The sequence below is a fragment of the Gavialis gangeticus genome, unplaced genomic scaffold (genome assembly GCF_001723915.1).
Source record: "Gavialis gangeticus isolate Ggan-Ray unplaced genomic scaffold, GavGan_comp1, whole genome shotgun sequence".
Classification (NCBI taxonomy): Eukaryota; Metazoa; Chordata; order Crocodylia; family Gavialidae; genus Gavialis; species Gavialis gangeticus.
Genome location: NW_017728997.1, coordinates 45,309,950 through 45,333,915, shown reverse-complemented (window position 1 = coordinate 45,333,915; position 23,966 = coordinate 45,309,950). Strand labels below are relative to the sequence as shown.

General features: G+C 43.5%; 1 protein-coding gene across 5 annotated transcripts; it reads left to right on the top strand.

Annotated features, from left to right (window-relative positions):
- The first annotated feature begins 819 nt into the window (after nt 1-819).
- On the top strand, nt 820-23,755 carry RBM5 (RNA binding motif protein 5). 5 transcript variants are annotated; one of them, XM_019505128.1, is made up of 26 exons: nt 820-923; nt 1,083-1,156; nt 3,041-3,103; nt 3,336-3,567; nt 4,214-4,381; nt 7,387-7,456; nt 7,938-8,011; nt 10,460-10,543; nt 11,974-12,034; nt 12,209-12,274; nt 12,638-12,798; nt 14,394-14,491; nt 15,374-15,461; nt 15,665-15,742; nt 16,441-16,513; nt 17,195-17,280; nt 17,627-17,705; nt 17,944-18,035; nt 18,514-18,678; nt 19,113-19,259; nt 19,346-19,417; nt 20,347-20,526; nt 20,757-20,831; nt 21,817-21,896; nt 21,996-22,125; nt 23,127-23,755. In XM_019505128.1, exons 2-26 carry the CDS (start codon nt 1,140-1,142, stop codon nt 23,250-23,252), a joined length of 2,565 nt encoding a protein of 854 aa, XP_019360673.1. In that variant the 5' UTR covers nt 820-923; nt 1,083-1,139; the 3' UTR covers nt 23,253-23,755. The 5 variants fall into 5 exon arrangements, with proteins under 5 accessions (XP_019360673.1, XP_019360671.1, XP_019360674.1 ...); XM_019505126.1 differs by having other exon boundaries at nt 21,817-21,914; XM_019505127.1 differs by having other exon boundaries at nt 845-923; nt 1,088-1,156; nt 21,817-21,914.
- Nucleotides 23,756-23,966: the final 211 nt, after the last annotated feature.

Here is a 23,966-nt window from a genome sequence, read left to right as displayed (position 1 = left end):
TGGCACGGCCTACTCTTCCTTACACCAGCTGCTGCTGGCTGAACAAAGGGCCCCAGTTGTGTCTGCCCAGTGCCTGCAGGGCCCTGCAGCGTGGATGAAGCATGTGGTGCATCTAGCTGCCCTCGCCCCTTGAAACCAGTGGCCTCTGGGCCCACAACACTGAACAGAGCACACGCCATGAAGCCCTGGGGCCTGGCCTAGCACAGCTGGGAGGTGGAGCTGTGGGCGGCCCCTCTGCTCCCTGTAGCCCCCGTCCGCCCAGCGAGCCGCCCCAGGGTTACCTGCAGGCAGCCACTAGCATGCCCCAGGCCCACCCTGTCAGTACTCACCGGGGCTGTGGGCAGGTCTTGCAGGCTCCCCCTGGCCAGCCCCCTCCTGGCTCTGGGCCATCGCAGCACCACCCCGCCCACAGCCGGCTCCTCCCTCGAGTGGCCGCATGGGACGGATTAGATGAGAGAGGGCGGGCGTGCGTGCGTGCACCGCCACATCACCTACATGTACATATGCGCACAAACATCACCTACATGCGCACGTGTATGCACACCCACATCAGCTACACGTACCCACGCGCGCACACATCACCTAGATGCATATGTGCGCGCGCACATACACACATGACGTACATGTAGACGCCTGCGGCTCCCCCTTCTCCCCGCCGCCGGGCGGCGCTCCACGGAGGTGCAGGGCACGTCCTAGGCGGAAAGAGCTCGGCCGCAGCTGGCGCAGGCGCAGACTGGGCACTGGCAAGCGTCGCTCCCAGGCCCGTCCCCCGCGCCGGCCGGGCTGCGCTTGCGCAGGGGCTGGAAGCTTCCAGGCGGCGGCGCGGTGCACTGTGGGCAGGAGACGGCGAGCTGCCTTGGCGCCATTTTGCAGAGCAGGAAAGAAACAGCTACTGCAGCGGCGGAGCGGAGCCCCCCGGAGCGGTGAGTGCTGGGCCTGGCGGTAGTGTCCCGTCTCCACACGGGCCCCGATGGCGACGTTTTTTTGCTCCTCCTCCCCTCGGGCCCTGCGGCGCGGGCGGGTCGGCGCGGACGGGCGGGGCCTGCCCCGGGCCGCGCTCAGTGACGCCTCTTGTTTCCCAGAGCGGAGTCGCGAGCCCTCGGACGCGGCGCAGCCGGAGCGGGAGTGAGACCGAGACCATGGGGTCGGACAAGCGGTAGGTGCGGGCGGCGGTAGTTGCGGGCGGAGGCGGGGGCGCTGTGGTCCGGGGGGAGGAGGCGAGGCGCAGGGAGCAGCCCCGGACCCGGAGGATGCCAAGGAGAAATCAGCTCGAAGCCCGGACACCGCCAGGAAAGACGCACTCTGCAAAGGTCTCTGGTTTCTCAGTCGTTGCTTTGCAACGTGTCGAGTCTGCAAAGAGCTTCTGGGCAGCGGTGGTGCTGGAAACGCGCTCCGGTCAGAAAGCAGGGTATAATTCACAGCTCGTGGCAGAGGAGGGACTCCTTGTCGCAGCCCCTGCACAGCCACATGCATTGCAGAGGCCCTTTTTTCTTAGGTCTGCATTGCACCTTAGTGGCAAATGCGTAAAAGCCACGACAATGTTTTATGATGTTTCATGTCAGATGAGGGCTCAAGAACCTGGGTGTAAGACTGCTAAAGATGAGTTGAACAGTAGGTAACTCCTTATGCACAGGAATAACTTAGCAGGGTCAAAAGAGAGTACCACTTTTCTCAAAATGAGCATTATCTGCATGGGAATAACCAATACGTCATAAGCAGTTGGTTGTTTTGGTATTGGTTTATATACTAGCTCTGGTTGGCAATGCTTTTGAGCCAAGAGCCAAAATAACCTGCAACCTTAGTCTGTAAGATGTAGGCAAGTCAGGGCGGATAGTGAGGGAGCCCGGAGGAGCCCAATTCTTCTTGTGACAGTTCAGCAGCAGCAGCAGCAGCCCGGGCCCCTTCCCCACCATCCTCCCTGAGATGCATGTACACCTGCCATAGGCAGTGATCTGGGACAAGCTCCACAGATCTCAGTGCAGCTGCTTGCAGCCTCTCAGCCCATGCCGCAGCAAGCCCAGGCTCTGGGTGGGCCTTTGATGCCCAACATGGATCCCAGGATGCTGCAAGCAGTTGCGCCAGGATCTGCGGAGCTCGGCCCAGCAGGTGCTTGTGCACCTCAGAGCAGACAGCAGGAAAGGGCTGCATTGCCACGACGAGGATTGGGTGCCTTACACCTCCCCTACCATCTGTCCTGAGGTGTATGTGCCAAGTAAAATGCCTTCACACACTATGCTCTGGCACAGGTGCTTGGGCTTGCTGACTGACCCCTGTACTAGCTGTTAACAGAAAACCTTGATATTGTGACTGAAACTGAAGGCATATAATTTGTTTAGGGTTAGGGATGGATATAGTAGTTCAGTGTGGTTACTTGTGCTGGTGCTTCTTTTAACCAAGTAAATGCCACCTTCTGGGATGCAGCATTTTATGGTAACAGCTTGGCTCGTATTAACTAGGAATTGAAAAAAGAAAACCTCTCCCACTGGCTGTTATATGTAAAAGGAGGGCATGTGTGGCTCTGAAGGCTCATTTTGGGAGGTGTAGGGTTCAAATCCAGTTGGCAGGGATGTGAGTGATTGCTGACCTGCCTTGAGAGGGTTGGAGAGAACTGGCTTTGGAAAAATGATTACCACCACCAACATATCTCTAAAAAGAGGCATCACTTATTGACAATAACTTCTTTTGTTTTCTATAAAGGTAGTATAAATGGTCTCCACTGTATTTGAAAAGAAATTAAAAAAAAAAAAATGTGGCTTCAGTTTGTACCTGTCAGCTTTTTAAAATGCAGTGCATTTTATTTTTAAACTGTAATCAACTTGAATAAATGTATAATTTGATAAGAAATTGAATCTGTTGTTAGTGACACTACCTTTTTAGTGTGTGCAGCTGGCAAACTCTGCAAGTTGTACTATTTAAAACTATCAAGATACGGCATAGGAAAATCAATGCTTGGCTGTTTTCCTAATCTACAGTAAAAAATTCTGTGCATAATATGATTAGATATGCTGTTTCAGCTAATCTGTCTTCCTTTTTGTTGCAGCTCTGATCATTTTTACACATCTGTCATCTTAGATTGTTTTATTTCCACATGTAGCTTATACTGGTATGTTTCGACAACATCTCATTCTGATTTATGTTGAATTACATGCTACCAGTTGAAGTGGGTGGCAGCTGAATCGTTTTTTTATGGTGTTGGTTAATTTTGGACTTTAAATATTAGAATGCTTTGAGCTGACATCCAGTCTGTAAACTGAGCTATGTTATGTCCCTCAATTGGCATCTTCCAAAGGGAAAAATCAAGTTCTCTCTAAACTCAACAATCTTGTCTCCTGCAGTGTTAGTAGAACTGAACGGAGTGGACGATATGGCTCTATTGTCGATAGAGATGATCGGGATGATCGGGACTCCAGAAGCAGACGAAGAGATTACGACTATAAGAGATCTAATGAGGAGCGCAGGAGCGAGAGATACGATGATTACAGGGACTATGACAGTCGGGACAGGGACTATGACAGTAGGGACTATGAAAGCAGAGACTATGACAGCCGGGATTATGACAGCCCTGAGGTAGGTAGCAGCCTTGGTCCTCGGGTGCATTTTAGACTAGTGCCTGATGGATGTGGTCAGGAGCATAATCTTACGTCTTGCCACTTGTCCCGTGTTTTACCACTGCATAAATTGATATGTAGTCATATTCTTTCCTTATCCAGTAATGTATTTGCTTTGGTTAAGAATTTAAGATACCTGACAACAGAACATGCCAGATTATTCTATCTACATAAACAAGTTGAAGAATGTAACTTGACACTACCTGCCAGTCTCAAAAATGTGCTAGCCTAAGTTTATGGTCTGAATAGCCAAACTTCTGATTTCTTCAGAGTTTATAATCTTAGATATGCTAATTTGTCTGACTTCTGCAAGGTCCTTTTGCTGTAGTTTTGGGAATAAAAGGTAAATCTCTTGTAAACAATGTCTTATATTTTTGCACTTTTTAATAGTTTTTATCACTAGTGTAAGAGTTATGTTGCTTACTGCTTAACACAAGTTTTGCTATTCAATTTTGAATTACTGTAATTGAGAACTGTCAAAGGTGCTTGTCTTAGGGAAGGGTTTGTTCTTATTTCTTTTTCAGTCTTGACTGGGAAGCTGGGGGTGTTAGTTCTGTAGTTTATTGTTTTGTACACACTTGTTAATCTGGGTGTTTGCCCTCCAGAGGGAGCGTGACAGTGAGCGTGAGCGAAGGAACAGTGATAAATCAGAAGATGGATACCATTCTGATGGAGACTATGGAGAGCATGACTACAGGAATGACATTAATGATGAGAAGGAAAGCAAGACCATTATGTTACGAGGACTTCCTATCACTGTTACAGAAAATGATGTAAGTGTTGAAATGGCTAAGCAATCTACGTTTTTTTGTATTTGCTTAAATATTATTGGAAATACGACTAAACGCTGACTGTTTACCAAACAGTGTAAACAGTGCCCTTTATTTTAAAAGGTCTGCTTAATGTTTCTGTTACTAATACTGGATTCTGAAAGATTTAAATTATAGCTGTTCTATATTGTGTAAGCCTAGAGGTCAGTTAAATGTTAAGCCATAGGTACTGCTTTAAGTAGTACCATCTGTAAATAGTTCCATGGTTCCACACGTGGCTAGTTAGCATCCCTGAAACTTTAAAATATTTTAAAAGTAGAGGTGTGCTGATACATAGGGCTGTTACTGGATCGGCACTGATACAAAGAAAATTGATAATATGGCTGATAAATGCCCATGCATGCAGCTGCAGTGCAGCACACAGGGACCAAGGATCATCTTGGACAGCTGTGTGCAGCTGGTAAGTCTGTTGTGGTGAAATGGGAGGGGGTAAATCAATGCCTCTCCATGCTGAGAGAGGGAGTGGGGCTAGGGTAGGCGCTGCCCAGCTGGGGTGGGGCAGGCCGGGGGCTGAGCCACAGTTTGTGGTGGGGAACGGGGCAGCGGTTCCTACCTCTGTGCTGCTTGTCCAGTGGCTCCCACCATGCAGGAAGGGGGCATGTGCCCCTGGATCTGCACGGGGTACTGGAAGGTAGGATGCAGCTGAGGGTTGGGGCTGGGGGTCGCTGTGGACGGGTGGTGGTGATGCTGGGAGGGGGCTACGGTGAAGTTTGGCTGCCTGCCCCAAGCACAGCACAGCACAGCACTGCAGCCTGCCCAGCACAGATCCGAGGACACACAGACACCCCCCTCCCCGCCGTGCCCTCCTGCATAAGCAGTGGCAGCAGCGGCAGGAGCTGCACCCCACACCCTCTGGATGAGCTGCAGCTTTGTCCTGCGCCCACCCTGGCTGGGCAGTGCCTACCCCAGCTCCCTTCCCTCCCTTACCCTGGGGGACATTGATCTGCCCCCATGTCCCTTCCCTCCCCCCTCCCCTTTTACTAAAACCTACCAGCTGCATGCAGCTGTATCGAGAATCAGCTATTGTATTGGCCCCCAAAATCTCCATTGGTGCACCCCTATTTTAAAGTATACGTAAAGCACTTCTTCCACTTATGGGAACTAATTCCTGTAAATCTGTATATATTGTCACAGATTTATTACCAGGTTCTGTTTAAAACCAAAAACCTTGAGCCAGTCATTCTGCTTGCTAGAGTATGCTAATGCACAAAGATGTCTAATGTTAACACAGTTCAGGCAGTTTTAAAATGGCTGCTGTAGAGCTGACAAAGGGAGAACAACGAGCTTGTTAGGCACCAGACTCTTCAGCCTTTATAGCACCTATGCAGCCCCAGTTCAGAGATCCTGGAAGCAGTTAATTTTTCATGTTCTTTTGTCTTTTGTCTGAGACACCAAAAGAATTAAAATGTAAAGCCCGTTATATTTTTTTAAACCCACAAAAGCAGAGCTGTTCAAACTTGATTTCTCAGCAGCCTGTCCAATTCTCACGTCTTTGTGCTATGATTTACTTACAGCTAAAAATTTTAATTAACTTTTTGGCAATTTTCTTGTATTTCACTTAATAAACAAATGAGGAAGTGTTCAGTGCTGCACTGGACACTTGTCATGCAGTGCATGCAGATATGCACGTTCAAATTTAACCAACTGCAACATGATGAACTGTTCTGAAGCCTTCTCCATGGATTCAACCGAGTTGCATTACTTTAGAGGTTTTCCTGTTCCAAGAGAACAGGCATGTATATACCTGCTGTAGTTAATTGAATAATGTGGAGTCATTTTAAAATCTCATTTAAAGAATTTGGTGTGTAGGTAGAGTACCTAACTTACTTGTATTTTTTTCTGAATGTTCACTTTTCTATGGAACAACAGCTGTTAATCTGTATTTTCAGCCTTCTGTTTTTGATTTTGGAAAATGGTAACAATGGTGCTTTGCTTTCAGGTTTTCTTTGCTGTATTGATGCTTGTAGATAAGTGTAATTTAAGAACCCACTTTTACATTAAGTAGTCAGTCACGTTATTTTCAACTCAGCTCTGTAAGAGGGCCCTATTCTGGCTTTGTGCTGTAGTTGTTAATTTTCCATTTGAACAGGGAGGTCTAAAGGACTGTTGTGAATGGCTGTGCATCTTGTCTTAACAGCAGATGAAGAGATCCTGCTAATCAGTTCTGCAATGTTATAAAAATGTCCTTCAGCATACCTAGGGAACACCTTAGCAGCTGAAGATATCTAAACAGATTTGTGGTGTGTGACACCTCCATAGATTTTTTTAAGCAGCTTCAGAACAAAGAAATTAGGTCCTTTTGAAGTTACTGTTTTTGCACAGGTCTCATTTTTCCTTTGTTGACATTCGCTTGTTTTAAGAGAATGTACAGAACCCAAGGTGCCTTGAGATCCTCTTAAGGATGCTGTGGCATGCTACACAATAATAGCACTGTTAGAAATGTCATGACCTGTCTTAATGCGTTCTTTGTAACAGGAGAATCGATATGTTATTTTTTCATAATCAAAAAATGAGTGAAAGTGAAGAGCTGGTATCTTCCAATTCCAACTTTTGAATGTAAAAAGTTGAGAATTACTGTCTTAAATGGTTCAAAAGCATGTTCCTGGAAACCAAGGTCAGAGAGAGAGAGACTGGGTACCACAGTATCTTTGTTCATGACCAGAGATGGTAGATACTGTCTCCATATTATAAATAATAAAAGAAGAGAGCTGGCTGAGCCTGCTCAAGAACCATCTAGGACTTGGGCAGGGTGTTGATCATTATTAACAAATTGTTTTTTACCCAGAGGTTAAATTCACTTGACCTTCTTTTGAAGGTAGGATGAATATATGAATGTGTATGCTTGATTTTTTTGGCATATTGATTCATAGATTACAACTTTGGTTGCTGCTTTTGTGAGCTACTGCCCAAGATTTGGGATCATAATGTCTGATTAAACTCCCATACAGATTCGAGAGCTCATTGAGTCCTTTGAAGGCCCTCAGCCTGCAGATGTGAGGCTGATGAAGAGAAAGACAGGTGAGAGCCCTAATCTAGATTTCTGTCATCTTCCTCTTCCCCACCCCCAGACCCAAAAGAGCATCCAGAATTACCCCAAATCTGCAAGCACATGATATAAAAATGTAAGGTTTGCCATGGCGAAGGAATATGGCCTTTTTTGAAAGGTTTCTAGATAGCTGATGAACACTTTGAAAGAAGTCTCTCAACAGGGGGTTTGTTAAACGGTATTGGTAAGTAACACTAGTATGAACTCATTTGACAGTTATGTAGTCTGTTGCATGGTTACCTTTTAAACATGGATTCAAGTTGATCGAAATATAGCAAATTAAGGAAGCTTGGTTCCTTGCCATGGCAAAATAACGAGCAGATCCCAGCAGTTGACGTCGCATTTGTAAAGCTGCTTTGTCATGAAGTAATGAAGCAGTTGGAGAGAGATTCACCTGTTTTAAAGGAACTGACTAACACAAGTATCCCGTCTATATCTGAATGCTGTCTCTAGGTGTAAGCCGTGGTTTCGCCTTCGTGGAGTTTTATCACTTTCAAGATGCTACCAGCTGGATGGAAGCCAATCAGGTTGCTTCACTCACCAAGTCTAGATATTCCTGAAAATGGAACAAGTCTGTACAGTTAAAAAGGGATAAATGAAAAGTGGAACGAGTGGTTTGTTCCAAAACAGTGATTTAAAAGAATGAAAGCTTTGTATATATTAAAACTTGTAATAGCAGAGCCAAGATAGTATTAGGAGGAAAATGATTGGCTGTTCTGGGCAATCTCCTATGAACCAGGAAGAATGACCATTGATTTAATTACATGCTAGTGTTGTAGTTGTGTGGTGCCAGTCTAATTGGCTCTTAAAACTCTTGACCCGAACAGTCCTTTGAAACGCCCATATTTATTTCCACCTGACCATTTCTCTGTTCATGGCTGCCATAGAAAACACTGTTTTTTTCAAGGAGTCTAGTAATAATACTGGATATCCACAGCATATTGGTACTCAGCAAGAAGACATTGATGCTTGTTTCTAAACAATTCCACGCTATCCAAGTGGAATACTTTTCCCCTGTTCTAGCAGGGGAAATCCTGGCTCTGTTACAAGAGTGTTTATTTGATGAGACATGCTAAAATCATCTGGACACTCAGTTATTTTGAAGTGGAATTGTAAATTTAATTTCTGGACTGAAAATGATTTAATAAGAGCCAGAAAACAAAATGGGTTCTCCTTTAAAAGATGGTTCCCTGCATACTGAGGCTTTTCTTTTGCACTGTCAAGTGAATTGAAGTATTTGCTTGTACTGCATTTTGATATATGTTATCAGTTCTAACAGCAGACTTCAAATTACTCACATTGGTTCTAATCAGCATAAAGAACTATATTTTTTTTGCTCAGACAAGGATCAACTCTATCTTCTTTAAACCTTACTGTTGTTGTTGTTTAATTTTTTTTAACATTTAAGAAAATGATACTTTAGGTTGGGTGATCAGATACTACAATTCGATAACAGAAATTGGCATGCACAGCCCTGTAGAGTAGAGTTTCATGCCATGGGCCCCTTCCTCAACAGCAGTCTGTTCGAGCTGAATTTTTGCAGCCTAATGTCCATTTTTGGGCAGTGGAGGCACCAAAATGGCCGGTGTCAAAAATGTTAACAAGCACTTTTTTTTTAAACAAAACTTTTAATGTATACAAAGCTTGTGTACAACTTGAGACAAATATGATCCAAATTCACTCCACAATAACCAGAGCCACCCTAGTAGTAGGGATAAAAGTAGTCGAGTCTTCCTAAGTGGCCCTGCTTCTGACTTACGGAGAGATGATGTATTGTAAATGTGCCAGCATCTTTATTTCAATGTTTGCATATCCAGCGAATGCTGGACCCTCCAACCCTTCCTCCTGCCCATAGGAGAAATAAAAATTTCCCCTAGCAGTACAGAACGTGAAAACCCTACTCATGGTGCACCATAGATCTGTCAGATCCTATTATTGAAAAGAGTGATCCTGGCATTTCTTTGGTGCCTCTTCAGTAAAGCTAACCCTCCTATATAAAGTAATTCTTCAATTAAAAATAATATCTGGGGCTAGCCAGTGCCATCCTGGTATATAGCCACAGACACTCTTAAAGATGCATCTATTTGAAGTGAAGGCCATCTACTGGTATAAATAATTTTGGATGGGCAGTTTGCATACATAGGGCTCAGCAATGTTTGAAGCTCTGAACCTTGGCTTCTTAAATGGTTTAAAACTTACACTTCCTCTAGTGACACATTAACTGAGAGGACATGACGAAAACCGTATGAACTCTTCCTTCTCCTTGGAGAAACTTCATTTGCGGTCTAATTACTCAATTTGAAGAGTTCGTGTCTGAATGAAGAACACAAACCTCTTGCACAGGCTTTTTCATGAACCAGTGTGTTAGTCAAGGGATTTATTTTGAGCTGTTTCAGTTGATGGCTCACGAAGTCTAAATGGGGTCCCTTTGAGAGGAATTTATTGTGTTTTTTTTAAAGGGACACATTCTGAAGGAAGCACTTTGGGGTGGGGGGGAACAATTCTAGATGCTGTTGATTTAAAGTTCTAGGAAATTTGGATTAGGGGAAGAAGTGAAGCAGTCACTTAAGGACATGTTTAAACAAGTCGCTCTATGCGATACTAGAAGTGAATAGAAATACTTGGGAGAGAGACTCCTAAATCCATTAATACTGACTACTTCAGGATAGAGTTCTGTCTCCTTCGAGACACTTCCTTGTTCGAGTCAGCATTTAGTATTTGGCAGCTTGTTCAACACTCCCTGATTCCGTTTACCTTTACTCCACATCCCATTCTCTTACTGCCCACGTCCTCCTCTCTGCAGGATTGGATGGGCAGGGTGTAGGTGGCAGTGGTTGGTCCTCCACGTCCTCCCCATATGTTGTCCATTTAATTCAGGAGCACTGATTCCTCCGAAGTGTGCTCTGCCATGGGAAAATGGACACATGTGCCTCAACCCAGGAATAATTAAGTCTGCTTTTTTTTTTTTTTTACAGAAAAAGCTAGTGATTCAGGGAAAGCAGATTGCAATGCACTACAGCAACCCCAGGCCTAAATTTGAAGACTGGCTTTGTAACAAGGTAAGAAGTGTGTTTTCTGTAAAAAGGGGTTCTACTACTCAGTGTTGGGCATAGATGTGTTTATCAATGTGCTCTGGAAAAAGGTGAATGGGAAAAATTGAAGTTTTAACGAGCCAATTTTCATGAGATTGCCCTACATTAAAGAGAGAAACAGGAATAAAATGAGGTTGATATTGGATCCAAATTACATAGTAGATATTCAACCAAGGGAGCAAGGTAGGCAGCACATAATAATAGTTTAAAAGGGCTTCTGTGACTTGATCACCAGTGATCTCTGCATTAATTTCATTAACTTGTGGTTGAATTAAAGTATGTCTTTTAAGAAAACATCAATCTTGATGTAAACTTAAGTGGCAGAATGCATAGTGTCCCTGAGTGAGTTGTTTTACCATTGATTAAAAAATATGCGATCTGAATTTGCCTACTTCAACTTCCGTCTGCAGCATCTTACGATTATGCAACTACAGTGGCTTCTGGAGAACATAGGCCAAAAAAATGTCACTGATGTTTTGAGCTTACATACACAAAAGCAGCACGTTCTGGAAGGAGGTTACATTAAAATACAGAGCAGTTGCTAGCCTGGGGTTGATATGGTGTAGTTGGGTTTTGACATTGACTGCATATTTGGCAAAATAACTAAATTCTTTATTCATCCACTATAATAGCTGTTCAACTGCTTTTGGCCACAATAATCATAACTTAGTACTGTGATCAGTAAAATAGTTGTACATTTCTTGCTTGTTTTTTTTTCCTTTCCCCCCAGTGCTGTTTCAGTTGCAGTGTGTTTTGTGCCAGTAAGAACCATTCAGCTCACTTAAAGATTAGTTCCATTTAGCTCCCCAGGCTCAACATACCTTATCTAATTTGCTTACAGCAGTATTGAGATGGGTTTATTTCACACAAGTTTCAGTCACTAGCAGGGTTACCCACTTCATACAGTTCCCAGTTTTCTCAGTCAGTGTTAATGGATACACTTAAGCAGCTGGGCAGTACCACTCGGTACCTGCTATCCTTCTTTTATTTGTGTGCGTTGTCATTTGCAGTGGAGCTTGGGCTTCTTAAAACTGAACAAGCCTGAATTTCATGCTGTTATACAGTATGTCCAGTTGGGAGGTAAGCAGTCATAGTACGCTGAGACCTGATAAGGAGCAGTGTTTAGAGTAGAGTTTGTGATAAGTGGATGCATCTGTTTCAATAACTAGGATTGTAGGTTGAAAGCTGCTAGTGAACTAGCTGACTTTAATTTCAGGAAGAGTCACTTGTTTGAATGAAGATGGCTCATATTTCAGGAGCTGCTACTACTTGGATTAGATTTTTAGTCTCGTATGTACAGAGGCTTTCACAGTAGTGACGAACTGAAAATGAGATTTTCATATGCAGTCCGCATATGAAATTGCTGCAAAATCTGAAAGCTGCTTTTTTTTCTTTAGTGCTGCCTTTACAACTTCAGGAGAAGACTAAAATGCTTCCGCTGTGGAGCTGATAAATTTGGTAAGTTACGTTTAAGCTTTTTGAATGTTAGGCTACGCAGGGTATTTCTTGATTTGATTTGATGTTACAGATGGCAGTTCAGGTCCTAACCTGGTTTGTAACAGGTCTTTTGAATTTTAAGTGACTGATCCATTCTGTAACTAAAAGCAATTTCCTCTCCTCTTTACTATGAAGATTCAGAACAGGAGGTACCTCCTGGAGCAACAGAGGCTGTTCAGTCTGTGGATTACTACTGTGATAGTAAGTTTAAAAAAAAAAAACCTTTTGTTTTATTTGTTAAATTGCATGAGTGGCAGAATGCTGACACTGATGTAACAGTGCTGAAGTACTGACTAGTGTCTCAGTGTGAGGTACGTGCTTGGGTCCCACCTTCAGCTCTGTTATAATACAGACCCCTTAGCTTGCTTTGTTCAAAAATGAATGTGTGATGGCTTGGTATGTTGCATCTGTAAAGAAGTTGGGGAAAATAAATCTTGAAAACCCATTTACCTTCCCCCAGAGGGTTTTTCCTTTACTGTGCTCTGTAGGCTATTCTCACAAGCTAAAAGTTCTGAAGAGCCTTCATAAACCTAACTGATTTGAGATTTTTCTCTGTTTCCTCAGCCATCATTCTCCGAAACATAGCTCCTCACACAGTAGTGGAGTCCATCATGACTGCACTATCTCCATATGCTTCTCTGGCAGTTAATAACATTCGCCTTATTAAAGACAAGCAGACCCAGCAAAACAGGGGCTTTGCATTTGTCCAGCTGTCTTCTGCAATGGTGAGTGGTGTAATACACTTGAAACGAAACAAAATATGGGATGCTGGTGTGATTCAAGGAAATAGAGCCTTTGGGGAATAGCACCTGCTATCCTGGATAGAGATTTATTGGATATGTCACTTAGCCAATCTGTGCTTTATCTTTTTTAGACACTTCATGAGGCACTTGGAGGTCATCAAATGAGAAATGTGTATACACAGGTGTGGGGAGAGGAGCACTAGATTTGTTGCTATTATTATAGTGGGTGGGTACTGTCATCTGGAGATACGATCAGGATTTGAATCTGTCACATGAAATAAACAGCTTAGTCATTTGCATTTGGTAATTGAATGTTTGCTTGAGAGGGCCAGGAGTGTTCAGTATAAGGTTTAATGTACCCTGACACCTGTTCAGTGTCTCCATCAGTGACTTGGACAAGGGCATGGTGAGCACCCCATCCAAGTTGGCAGATGATACCAAATTATGGAGCAGAGTTAACACACCAGAGAGTAGGAAACGAATCCAGGCAGATCTGGACAGGGTGTAAAAATGGGCAGAATGAAATAGGATGCAGTTCAACAAAGAGAAGTACAAAGTGCTGCACCTGTGGAAAAAGAACCACCAACACACAGGCTGGGGGATGACCTTCTCAGCAGCACAGCAGTAGAAAGGGATCTTGGAGTCATAAGTGACTCCAAGGTGAACATGAGTCTTGAATGTGACGAAGTGATCAACAAGGCTAACTGCACTTTATCATGCATTAGCAGATGCACGACGAACAGGTGTAGGGAGGTGATGCTTCCTTTCTGTGCGGCACTGGTCAGGCCGCAGTTGGAATACAGTGTCCTTTTTTGGGCATTGCACTTCAAGAGGGATGCGGAGAATCTTGAGAGGGTTCAGAGGAGGGTCACTTGTATGGTCAGAGTAACCCTCTGGCCCTACAAGGCAAGGCCCTACAAGGACAGACTGAGAGACCTAGATCTCTTCAGTCTGTGCAAGAGAAGGCTGAGAGGTGATCTTGTGACTATAAATTCATTGGGAGGGCAGCAGGGAATAGGAGATGCTCTACTTACTAGGGCACCGCCTGGAGTAACTAGGAACAGTCGCCACAAATTGACAGAGAACATTTAGGTTGGACATTAGGTAGACCTTTTCACAGTAAGGGTTGCTAGAATCTGGAATGGGCTTCCAAGGAAGTTGGTCCTCTCCCCTACCTTGTGGGTTTTCAAGAGGAGACTGGACAAGCAGCTGGCTGGGGTCATCTGACCCTGGCGCTCTTTCCTGCCCAGACAAGGGGGTTGGACTTGGCCTACTGGGGTCTTGTTTGACCCTAATATCTATGAACCTATGAGTTCATCAGAGCTACTTTATCAACTGATTCTGGTGAGTGAAACTTTTCCTAGAGCTTTTATAGTATAATGATGGGGTTTAAGGAAGTTTATAGCCTCAGCTACTTGCAATACTGCATCTGAAATAGCATCTTAGTTGTTCTTTTTTGAAAAATTAAAGGTTTCAGTACATCATTGGAATGAACTCTTAAGTCTTTATTTCAACAAGTAACTTCCCCTTGAGTTGGAGGCTTGGGCCATACTGACAGAGATTCTTTCTCTTTGTAGGATGCATCTCAACTGTTGCAGATTTTACAAAGTCTTCAGCCACCCTTGAAAATAGATGGCAAAACAATTGGTGTTGATTTTGCAAAGAGTGCCAGAAAGTGAGTTACAAGGAGGTGCTTTTCTCCAGCTCTTAATAAAAAATAAAAAGCCAAAATGTCCTGGGTAGGATTGCAAACACTTAGAGGATAAGAGTAGAATTCAGGAGTTAAATTTCATTTTGTCAGTAGCCCAAGATGACAAACATCTGTAATGTGAAGCACTTAAATAAGCAAATGCAATTATGGCCTACATTAGCAGTATTATATTTATAGTATGAGAGGTCATAGTAGCAGATGTTAGTTGGGTCACAGCTGAAGTATTATGTATAGTTTTGGGCTCCACATTTCAAAGGGGAGGTATGAAGATTTTGGGCAGGATCAAGATCAAGAGGTGTGAGACGAACGTGATGATAAAGTAGTTGAAATGTAAGCGGTATAAAGAAAGGTTGAGAGAACAGGGTGTTTTTATTTTGGGAAAAGAAGGATTGGGGGGGGGGCATGATAGCAGTTTTCAAATGGTTCAGAGATTACTTAAAGGAGGAAGAAAATTTTGTTCCTTCCTTACCTTCCTCTGCTGCAGAAGACAGGGCATGAAGCAATGGATTTAAACTGCAGCAAAGCAGATCTAGATTAAATCTAAAAAAAAAAGTCTTTTCTATTAAAATAATAGAACAGTGTAACCCTTCCTTTAAAAACAGTAAATACCACAGATACAAAATAAAAGGTTAACAAGTATACAGCTATAAGCCTAAAAAAAAACAGAACAAAAAAAACCCTTCTCCATTCCCCCGGGTTTGCCAAACTGCCCTTCAGCTTATTTGCTTCCTACAAGTATCTCAAGATTTACTAAAGTCTGTGTATAGGAAGAGTCTGAGTCTTCCTTGCACCAGTAGCATGAAATGATAATTGCACATAATCATGATTTGATCTTCCTGGTTTCAGAGATTTGCTTCTCCCAGATGGTAACCGGGTGAGCGCCTTCTCTGTGGCAAGCACAGCCATTGCTGCAGCTCAGTGGTCATCCACCCAGGTATGACTTGGGGCCTTTGGTGCATGGTCACATTTATTCTTGCTGAAACTAAACCAGAATGCGTTTAGCATCACTCTTTATTGCTCAGAATTGCTCAATTGGTTAAATTATGTCCAAAGTGCTAGGAAGGGAAATAGTCGGTACAGTTGCTCAATTCAGTAACGCATTTGTCTCTGATAAAACTTACCTGTTGGAATTCACAGCCTCAAACTGGAGAAGGAGGCACCATTGACTATAGCTACCTCCAACCAGGACAGGATGGCTACACCCAGTATGCTCAGGTTAGTAGTGTTGGGTAATTCTCTTGGCAGTGTGTACTTATAAGGCCTTGTCAGACATTTGTCCCAGGTTATGTGCAGGTTTCACACAACAAGTCTTAACGTGCCAGAGGGTAAAAATAATTTATTCTGAGATAAAAACGGTAAATCTGCCACAAAGAAGTTACTGGTTGAAACATTACATTTTTTGGCACGTGGAACAATTTTAGCATCTGCCCAGTGTACTTCCCCCTGCCCCCCACCTTCTCCCACAAGCATTCTGCAGAGGCAGTAGTAGAACATGGCTCTCATCCTGGCGCATAAGAGCATGTACAGTAACTCCACTTTCTGCTGGAATGGAGTTTGTGGGGTACACGACCAGTGTGAATCCGTTCCAGGCTTGGAGAGTGTTTGGCAAGAAAACAGAATGACCATACTGTGGCCAATCATTGCTATTCTTCCTGCAGTGGAGACTGGGAGTACTGCAAAATGCACTTAGCTTTTCCAGCTAGCAAGTGCCAGCAGCTCAAGTTTGTACATCACTCTTTTTCCATCCAGGGAAGCAAGTCCCTGAATGTCTGGCACAGTACTGTATGCAGCCATTCCATTCTGTGACAGAATTCAGCAGTTCCCATTGTGCATTGAAAATAATATCTGCCAGTGTCTGTAGTCAGTATTAAACTTGGCCTAACCGGATGTTCATTCTGCACTTTATATCATAGTACTCGCAGGATTATCAGCAGTACTACCAGAACCAAGCAGGCGTATTGGACACAGATGGAGCTACCGTATCAGGTAATAATCCTCTGTTTAACTTTTCATTTTGTTTGGGATGAGATTTTATTCTTATGGAACAATATTAGCTCTGCAAGGTTTCTTCTCTTTGTATGACAGACTCCTGACTTCAGTAACTATGAAACTCAGTTGATTCTTCCAGTTGTTACAAAGGAGTGATTAAGTTGGTTTACTAAAGGTCTTCTCAAGATGGAGTCTCTTCTGCTGGTTAAAGGGGGGGGAGGGCAGTAGGCACTTACAGCATTTAAATATGCATTTAGATAATCGTCCCTACCTGAGTGACTCCCACCAAAACTTTGCTGCCAGCTATGCAAGGAATTGCTTGTTATGTGTGGTTTAGCTGGCTGTCTTATAGTACAAAAAGCATTTGTGTGCATGCCTGGATGGATCTTGAGTGTATTCTGAGTCTGTTCATAATTTCTGTCTACTCAGAATGTGTCAAGTTTACAGTTCCCTTTTCCAAAGAGCCTTCTGTAAGGACAAGTCTTCTGTCTTTGAATTCAATTGTCAAAGCTACCGTGTATATTGTACTTTGAGTGTTACTATCACCCCCACTCCTCTCCATTGCCACCACTTGGAGTTGGAAATGTGAGCTGATGTCCTCTTCAATAAGTGAAATTACAGTAGCTCTGGCAAAGGGTGCTAGTCCAGGTATAAGCTGATGACCTTCTAACCTTGTAGGTGCTCCAGTTACCACCACTACAGCTGCTGTGGTATCCCAGAGTCCTCAGCTATACAGTCAACAAAACAATTCATCTGACTCTCAGGTAAATGAGCTAATTATTCCTTCAGACTAATGTGACGGTCTCATTTGGATTACTTTCTACCTGTGATCTTTTAAAATCAGTGTAGCAAAGTTGGGAAGTCCTTACTTCCTGAACTGGAGCCTCTCTGTAGATCAAAGTTAGTATGTTGTGGAGATTTTAGTTATAAAAGAACAGTTACCTGCCTTTCTTCCTTTACTGGGTGGGATTCCTTTATCCTGGAAAAATAAATATGGGTCAAGAACAGCTAGCTACTCTATCCATGCTATGTGCTGTGGATGACTTGGTTTGCTGATTTTGGTTGCCACAGATCCCAAATGACATCCTTAATGATTCCAATTCTTTACAGACACCAGCAGCTCAGCCAAGCACTAGCACACAGGCACAATCGACTTCTCCAACTGGTGTGGTTCCTGGCACCAAATATGGTAAGCAAAAACTGAATCATCTTGTGGACAGCTGCATATCTGTTGTTTGGTAGCAGTAGATCAGTGTGCTCCTTTGGCTTACTGTTCCATGGCCATGCATTGCCACAAAACCATTGATGACATGGGAATGCTTTTACAGACATCTGTTGTCATAGTTTCTATGGTCTGAAACTGAAAGGTGCCTGTATAATTTAAATAAAATAATCATGTCCCATCTCTTCCTCTTCTCTTTTCACAGCTGTCCCTGACACATCTACATACCAATATGATGAGTCTTCAGGTTATTATTATGATCCTATAACAGGACTTTATTACGATCCTAACTCTCAGGTAAATGCAAGCTTTTCCCCATCTGTCTTAAAGATACGGGTCTTCAGGTTTTGGGCCTCTGAGTGAAACTTTTTCAGGATGAACGATTACAAGCAGTTTATACCCTGAACAATATCTTAGGGCTGATCTGTTTTCTGTGGTGGGTGTTTTTGTTTTTCTCCCTTTTGATAGCCCATATTAGGCCTCTTAATGAATCCTGTTCCTGAGACCTTTAGTTGCCCAGTATCTAAATTTGTTTATTTCTGCTCTCTAATGGATTATCTGTGGTCTAGAAGAGAAAATTGACCTAGACTTCTTATTTCCATGGTGCTGTTTAGAGTGCATGTGCTTGGGAGCAAAAGCTCTAAGAAGGCGGACACCTTTTTGTCCCCTTTGTAGAGGATTGGAGTGTTCTGGAAGGAGTCGAACATTTTCTTGTTTGCCCTATATACATTTAGCCTATATTTGATTTATAACCATCTGGTTTTGATTTCTTCAGTATTACTATAATGCCCTAACCCAACAATATCTTTACTGGGACGGTGAGAAAGAGACATATGTGCCTGCTGCTGACAGTGTAACTTACCAGCAAACACTTAATGCAACTAACACCAAAGAAGTGAAGGAGAAGAAAGAGAAACCCAAGAGCAAAACAGCTCAACAGGTGAGATGAAATCCAGTCTTGGTTGGATTGGAAATGCTCCTATGTAACAGTGTCATTTGCGCAGCTGGAAATGAACCATGCGGGGCTACCAGTGGGGTCTTTTTGAGAGCAGGGGAAAGTTCTCGTGGATCCCGTGGTTGGATATGTGGCCCTGTGGGGAAGGGAATTGAGTAATCACTTAAGTCATTTTAGGTTAAGACCAGCTGTTAATATTGTCACCAGGTACAACAGCCAAATTACAGCCTGCTGGGATTCTGTATAAGGAGTGGCTCTGATTGCATCCACTATTTTATTGGAAACCTTTTAATATACAGGGTGCTGTAGCATGTTGCTCTGCTGAGTGCAGGTATTGGAGTGAATGACAAGTCCCAGGAGGGTTTTTACTGTGATTCTGTAGAATGGCTTGTCTGACCCTTGATTTGCCTGTCTTCCAGATTGCTAAAGACATGGAGCGTTGGGCAAAGAGTTTGAATAAGCAAAAAGAAAATTTTAAGAATAGTTTTCAGCCACTCAGCTCCAGGGAGGAGGAGAGGAAGGAATCTGCAGCTGCAGATGCTGGCTTTGCCCTCTTTGAGAAAAAGGTAAAGCTCTTCATGGAATAAAATGGTTACAGAGAGGGACAGATTGTGCAGTGCTCAGAGCCTCAAAGATTTCTCACTTTTCCTAGGGTACCTTGTCTGAGAGACAGCAGATCATGGCAGAGGTGGTGAAGAATGGAGAAGAGGAGAACCCACTTAAAGTAAGTGTGTAACTATTCAGCAGTATGAAAATGCATTGTAGTCTTTAAGACAAGTATGTGGTGGTTGAGCTGCAGGAAATGTTGTGGTGTGACTAGAGAGCAGGTACTCTAGTATCTGAGTAGGATTAATAATAGACCTATTCTGAGTGGTGGGGCCATTTCATTCTTAGTAATAGATTAAGTAGACTATTCTTGTGGAGGGGGCCCAGTGGAAGAGTCCCAGTCTGATCCAGGGCTCAAGTAATGGTCTTGGGTTTTCCAAACACATTAATCAGTCTTAGAAGGAGCATTCATTCTCTGTTATAAGGTGTAGTGTCCTTAATGTTGAGCTCTGAAACTTCGTAACTGTGTCCATTGTGGGTTGAATATGACATCACTGCGGCACCCCATATAATGAAATGTGTTTCCTCCCTGACTCATTTAGGCTGCTGACAGATGTTTAAATCATAGCCTGGCACAATGGGATCAGGGGCATCAGATCACAATTGCACCCTACTTGCTGGTGCTGAGGGAACTTGGGATCATGTTCCTGGGCTTTCCCTGCACCAGCAAGGCGAAAGCCAGTCGCCTGACAATCAGCTGATTGTCAGCTGCTGGGGTTTGCACTGGGACTGGTTGGAGACCCTGGTGCAGTTCTAATTCTGCCACACCTTCCATGTAAGGGACAATGGAAACTAGCCACAAAAATAATTCCTGAAAATATGTAATATTTATGTAACGGATTTCCTTTTTTTTTTTGTTGCATTATTCCCTGAACTTGTGGCTTGGTCACTGGTTAAGACATGATTGATGCACTACTCCTGTCTTAATTGTAATGTCTGCAACAGACCTTAATCTCTCATTTCATGGATCTGCTACTGTGACATCTTGTCTGTTATTTTTCAATAGATTGTTCTTGTGGCTAATTAATGGTTGGCTTTTCCTTCCAGCGTGGTCTGGTGGCTGCCTACAGTGGAGATAGTGATAATGAGGAGGACTTGTTGGAAAGAATGGAAAATGAGGAAGAGAAACTGACAGACTGGAAGAAGATGGCTTGTCTGCTGTGTAGGAGGCAATTTCCTAACAAAGATGCTCTGATCCGGCATCAGCAGCTTTCAGACCTACACAAGGTAACTACACTTGTGAGCAGCTGCCATCTCTCTGGAGATGTTCTTGTTGTAAATGTTGAATGGGGTAAAAATCAGAGTCCATAGTATCATTCATGTGTTGGAGCTGGGGTATTTCTCTCCAGAAGCAGTCTTCCGTTGGAGATTTGTTTCCAGGTATACTAATAGAGTCTCAGTGAGAAGCTGGATAACCTCCTCAGATGGTCTAATGCAAGTCTTTTTTTTTAACACAGCAAAATATGGATATCTATAGGAGATCAAAACTGTCAGAGCAGGAACTCGAAGCCTTGGAGTTGCGTGAGAGAGAGGTTAGTGTTCGGGTAGTGAAACATACAACTAACGCAGAGAGAGATCCTGCAAAAAGGGTGGCTGGGATTTTTTGTTTCTGGCACTGTCACTGTCTGGGGATAACCAGAATCTAGCATAATGCAAGCACTTTATTTCCTTCCCAGTCCTTGTGAAAACTCCGACCTTGCTCCAAAGATAAAGTCCTCTCACTTCCCACTTACTGTGGAAGGGTGTCCCCCATTATTTGCTCCATAGCAGTGTTTTATGCTGTATAAGTGTCTTAATGTCTACGAATTCCTGAGGTGTGGCAGTGATCCTTAGCTGACTGAAAGTGAGCAGAAAAAACAAAAACTCAGCAGTAGCTGGCATGCAGGAGGGTATTGCCAAACCTGTACTGCCTTGTTGGCTTTTTCATTTTATAGGTGTGCGCACCATGTAGCCTGAGCATCTTGTAGTGGAGCTGAAAAAAATACTTCCCAGTCAAAAGAGCCCTATTTCGAAAACAAGTTTTAGTCATAGCATAGAACTGGTTCAGGGTTCTTGGGCAGAGAGACTGAGGAGGAGAGACTGAGTCTGTTTGTTAGTAATGATTCTGGGCTTTTAGTTTCTCTGCTTAAAGCCTTTCTGCACTATTTACTTCACATTAGTTTTGCAGTCAGCTGTGAGCCTGGCCTTGAATCCTCCACCTCATTTTTTTAGCTAGTAAAACTGCGAAGCTGAGTAAGCTATTTGGATGAATGTTTATGGTGTGAGAGGTCCTTAACAGAGTTAGCGTTTCAGTGAATATTATCAAGTACCAGGTACAGCTAGCAATACCAAGTTTATTGGAAAGTTTGGAACCTCCAAACATTGCTGATCACATAAACAGTTCCTGCTTAATAGCAGTGCTCTGCATCTTGGCCTTTCTCAAATGTACAGGGGATTCTGGGTTTAGGTGCCCAGGGGCAGGCAGCACTAAATTGCTATAAAGTGATGCTTTTAATCTTATGGAATATGTCATTGCAGATGAAATACAGAGACAGAGCTGCAGAACGGCGAGAGAAATATGGCATCCCAGAGCCCCCAGAGCCAAAGCGCAAGAAAGTGTATGATGCTGGCACAGTGTATGTATTTGAAAGCCATTACAGTGCTTGCTAGAATACATGACAGCCCTCTACTTAAGCTAACATTATTTTCTTCTTTAGGAATTATGAGCAGCCTACCAAAGATGGCCTTGATAATAGTAATATTGGCAACAAAATGCTCCAGGCCATGGGCTGGAGGGAAGGTTCAGGATTGGGAAGGAAATGTCAGGGTATCACAGCTCCCATTGAGGTAAGCATGGGGTGTAAGCTGTCCAGTTTTCTGCAGAGTAGAGGAATGTGGCATTGGCTGGATGAAAGCAGATCTATCTATCTTGGCTTTGCTGAGGATGTTCTGGTTTTGTTCTGGCGGTTGCAAAAGAATATGCAGCCTACATGGAAGATCGCACTACTGTTTAAGCCAGTGGTGCTTAACCTCCAGCCCATCGGCTGAATCCATTCCATGAAACTGTTATCACACAGCTAAGCGTAAAGCTATAAGAGTTAACACAGCCTTTGCTTTTCCTACTGCCAAATTTGCAGACCCGCGGGGAGCCCCACAGGCCAAATGACATGAACTCGTGCATGGGGCCAGGCCAACACACGGGTGTTGTTTTATAGCTAGATCCAGTGTACAGGGCTGGATGGGCTTAAGCATTATTGGTCTAAGCTAATGTTAAGTCTAAAGTGTGACATTCACGGGCAGCACAAGGTTCAGGCTAGCAGTTCAGATGGGACTAGAATATCTTGCACTGAAATGCTCTGCATCTCATTCACTGCTTGAACCTAATTTTTCTGACCCAGATGGTGACAGTAGGTAATGACTAGAATTACTGATCCATCACACTGCTCCATGATGGGTCTTCTCCATGCTAGTATCCAGTTTCTTGGCTATTAGCTAGGCTGTGTATGCAGACTTTTTTTTAATAGCAGTTTGTCTGGTATGTCCCTTCCTGCTGTCGCAGTGAATTCTGGCAGCTGTGTAAAGAGGTAAGTGTTTCATGCTTGACTCTTGTTGCTCACTGAGTCAACGTTGAAGAGTAGGTCTGGCAACAGATTTGCTGAATGCACTTTTTTTTAATTGCTAAAGGAGTATCATGAGAAGTTCTGTCAAGTCAGTTGTTTCTCAGTAGATACTATTTCCTTATCACAGAGGCTGGGGAGTTGTCAAGTGTGCATGCTGGGTATCAAAGCAAGGTCAAGGCTAGCTCTTTCATGCCAAAGCTTTAAAAGCCCCTCTTTTTTTCTTTGCAGGCTCAGGTACGGATGAGGGGAGCTGGCTTGGGAGCCAAGGGTAGTTCCTACGGTGTTTCTACTGCAGACTCGTACAAGGATGCTGTTCGGAAAGCTATGTTTGCCCGCTTCACAGAGATGGAATGATGGTCTTCACTGCCCACAAGGCAAAGAAGCCAACAAAATACTTGACTCCTCATATGGAACAGACTGTTAAACCCTGTAGCCTTGTGGCACCACTGCATTCTGGCAATGGCTTTTGGGTTAACTATTTAATTCCCTTGGACTTCTTTTCCTCCCAGCATGGAACACTTCCATGGGTGGATCCTCTGAACTGCCACAACTTCATGCTGGAGAGCTCCTGGCTAGACCAAAGGGGATGCTAATCTTTATACATTTTTGTATATAATGTAATGTATTTTATGTTTGGAACTTGTAGTCTAAATGTCACTCCTGTCCTTTTGGAGCAGGTCAGGGTTAACTGGGTTTGACACTGCTCTCTCTGCTCTACTTCATTGTACTGTCTGTATGTCTTTTTGGAAAGTGTTCCTGTACATTTTGTATGATACACCTTTGTATAGACTTTTTGAAAACTTTGACTCTAGTTCCCAGTTTGGGCTTATTTCCGAAAGTAATACACCTAAAAATGATCCTGGCTTTTTTTTTTTTTTTTTTAGGGGAATTGGGTGAGAAGCAATTACTATCTCTCTGACAGTAATTATCCCTTTATAAGTTTGCTTCTCCCTTTGCTGAGGTGTTTCAGTGAGTTTTGTGTCTTGTATCTTGACCTACCTTGGGGGTAAGGAAGGAGGAGCATAAGCATTCTGTCTTTCTCTGCTTCAGTTACTGAACTGTGACTGA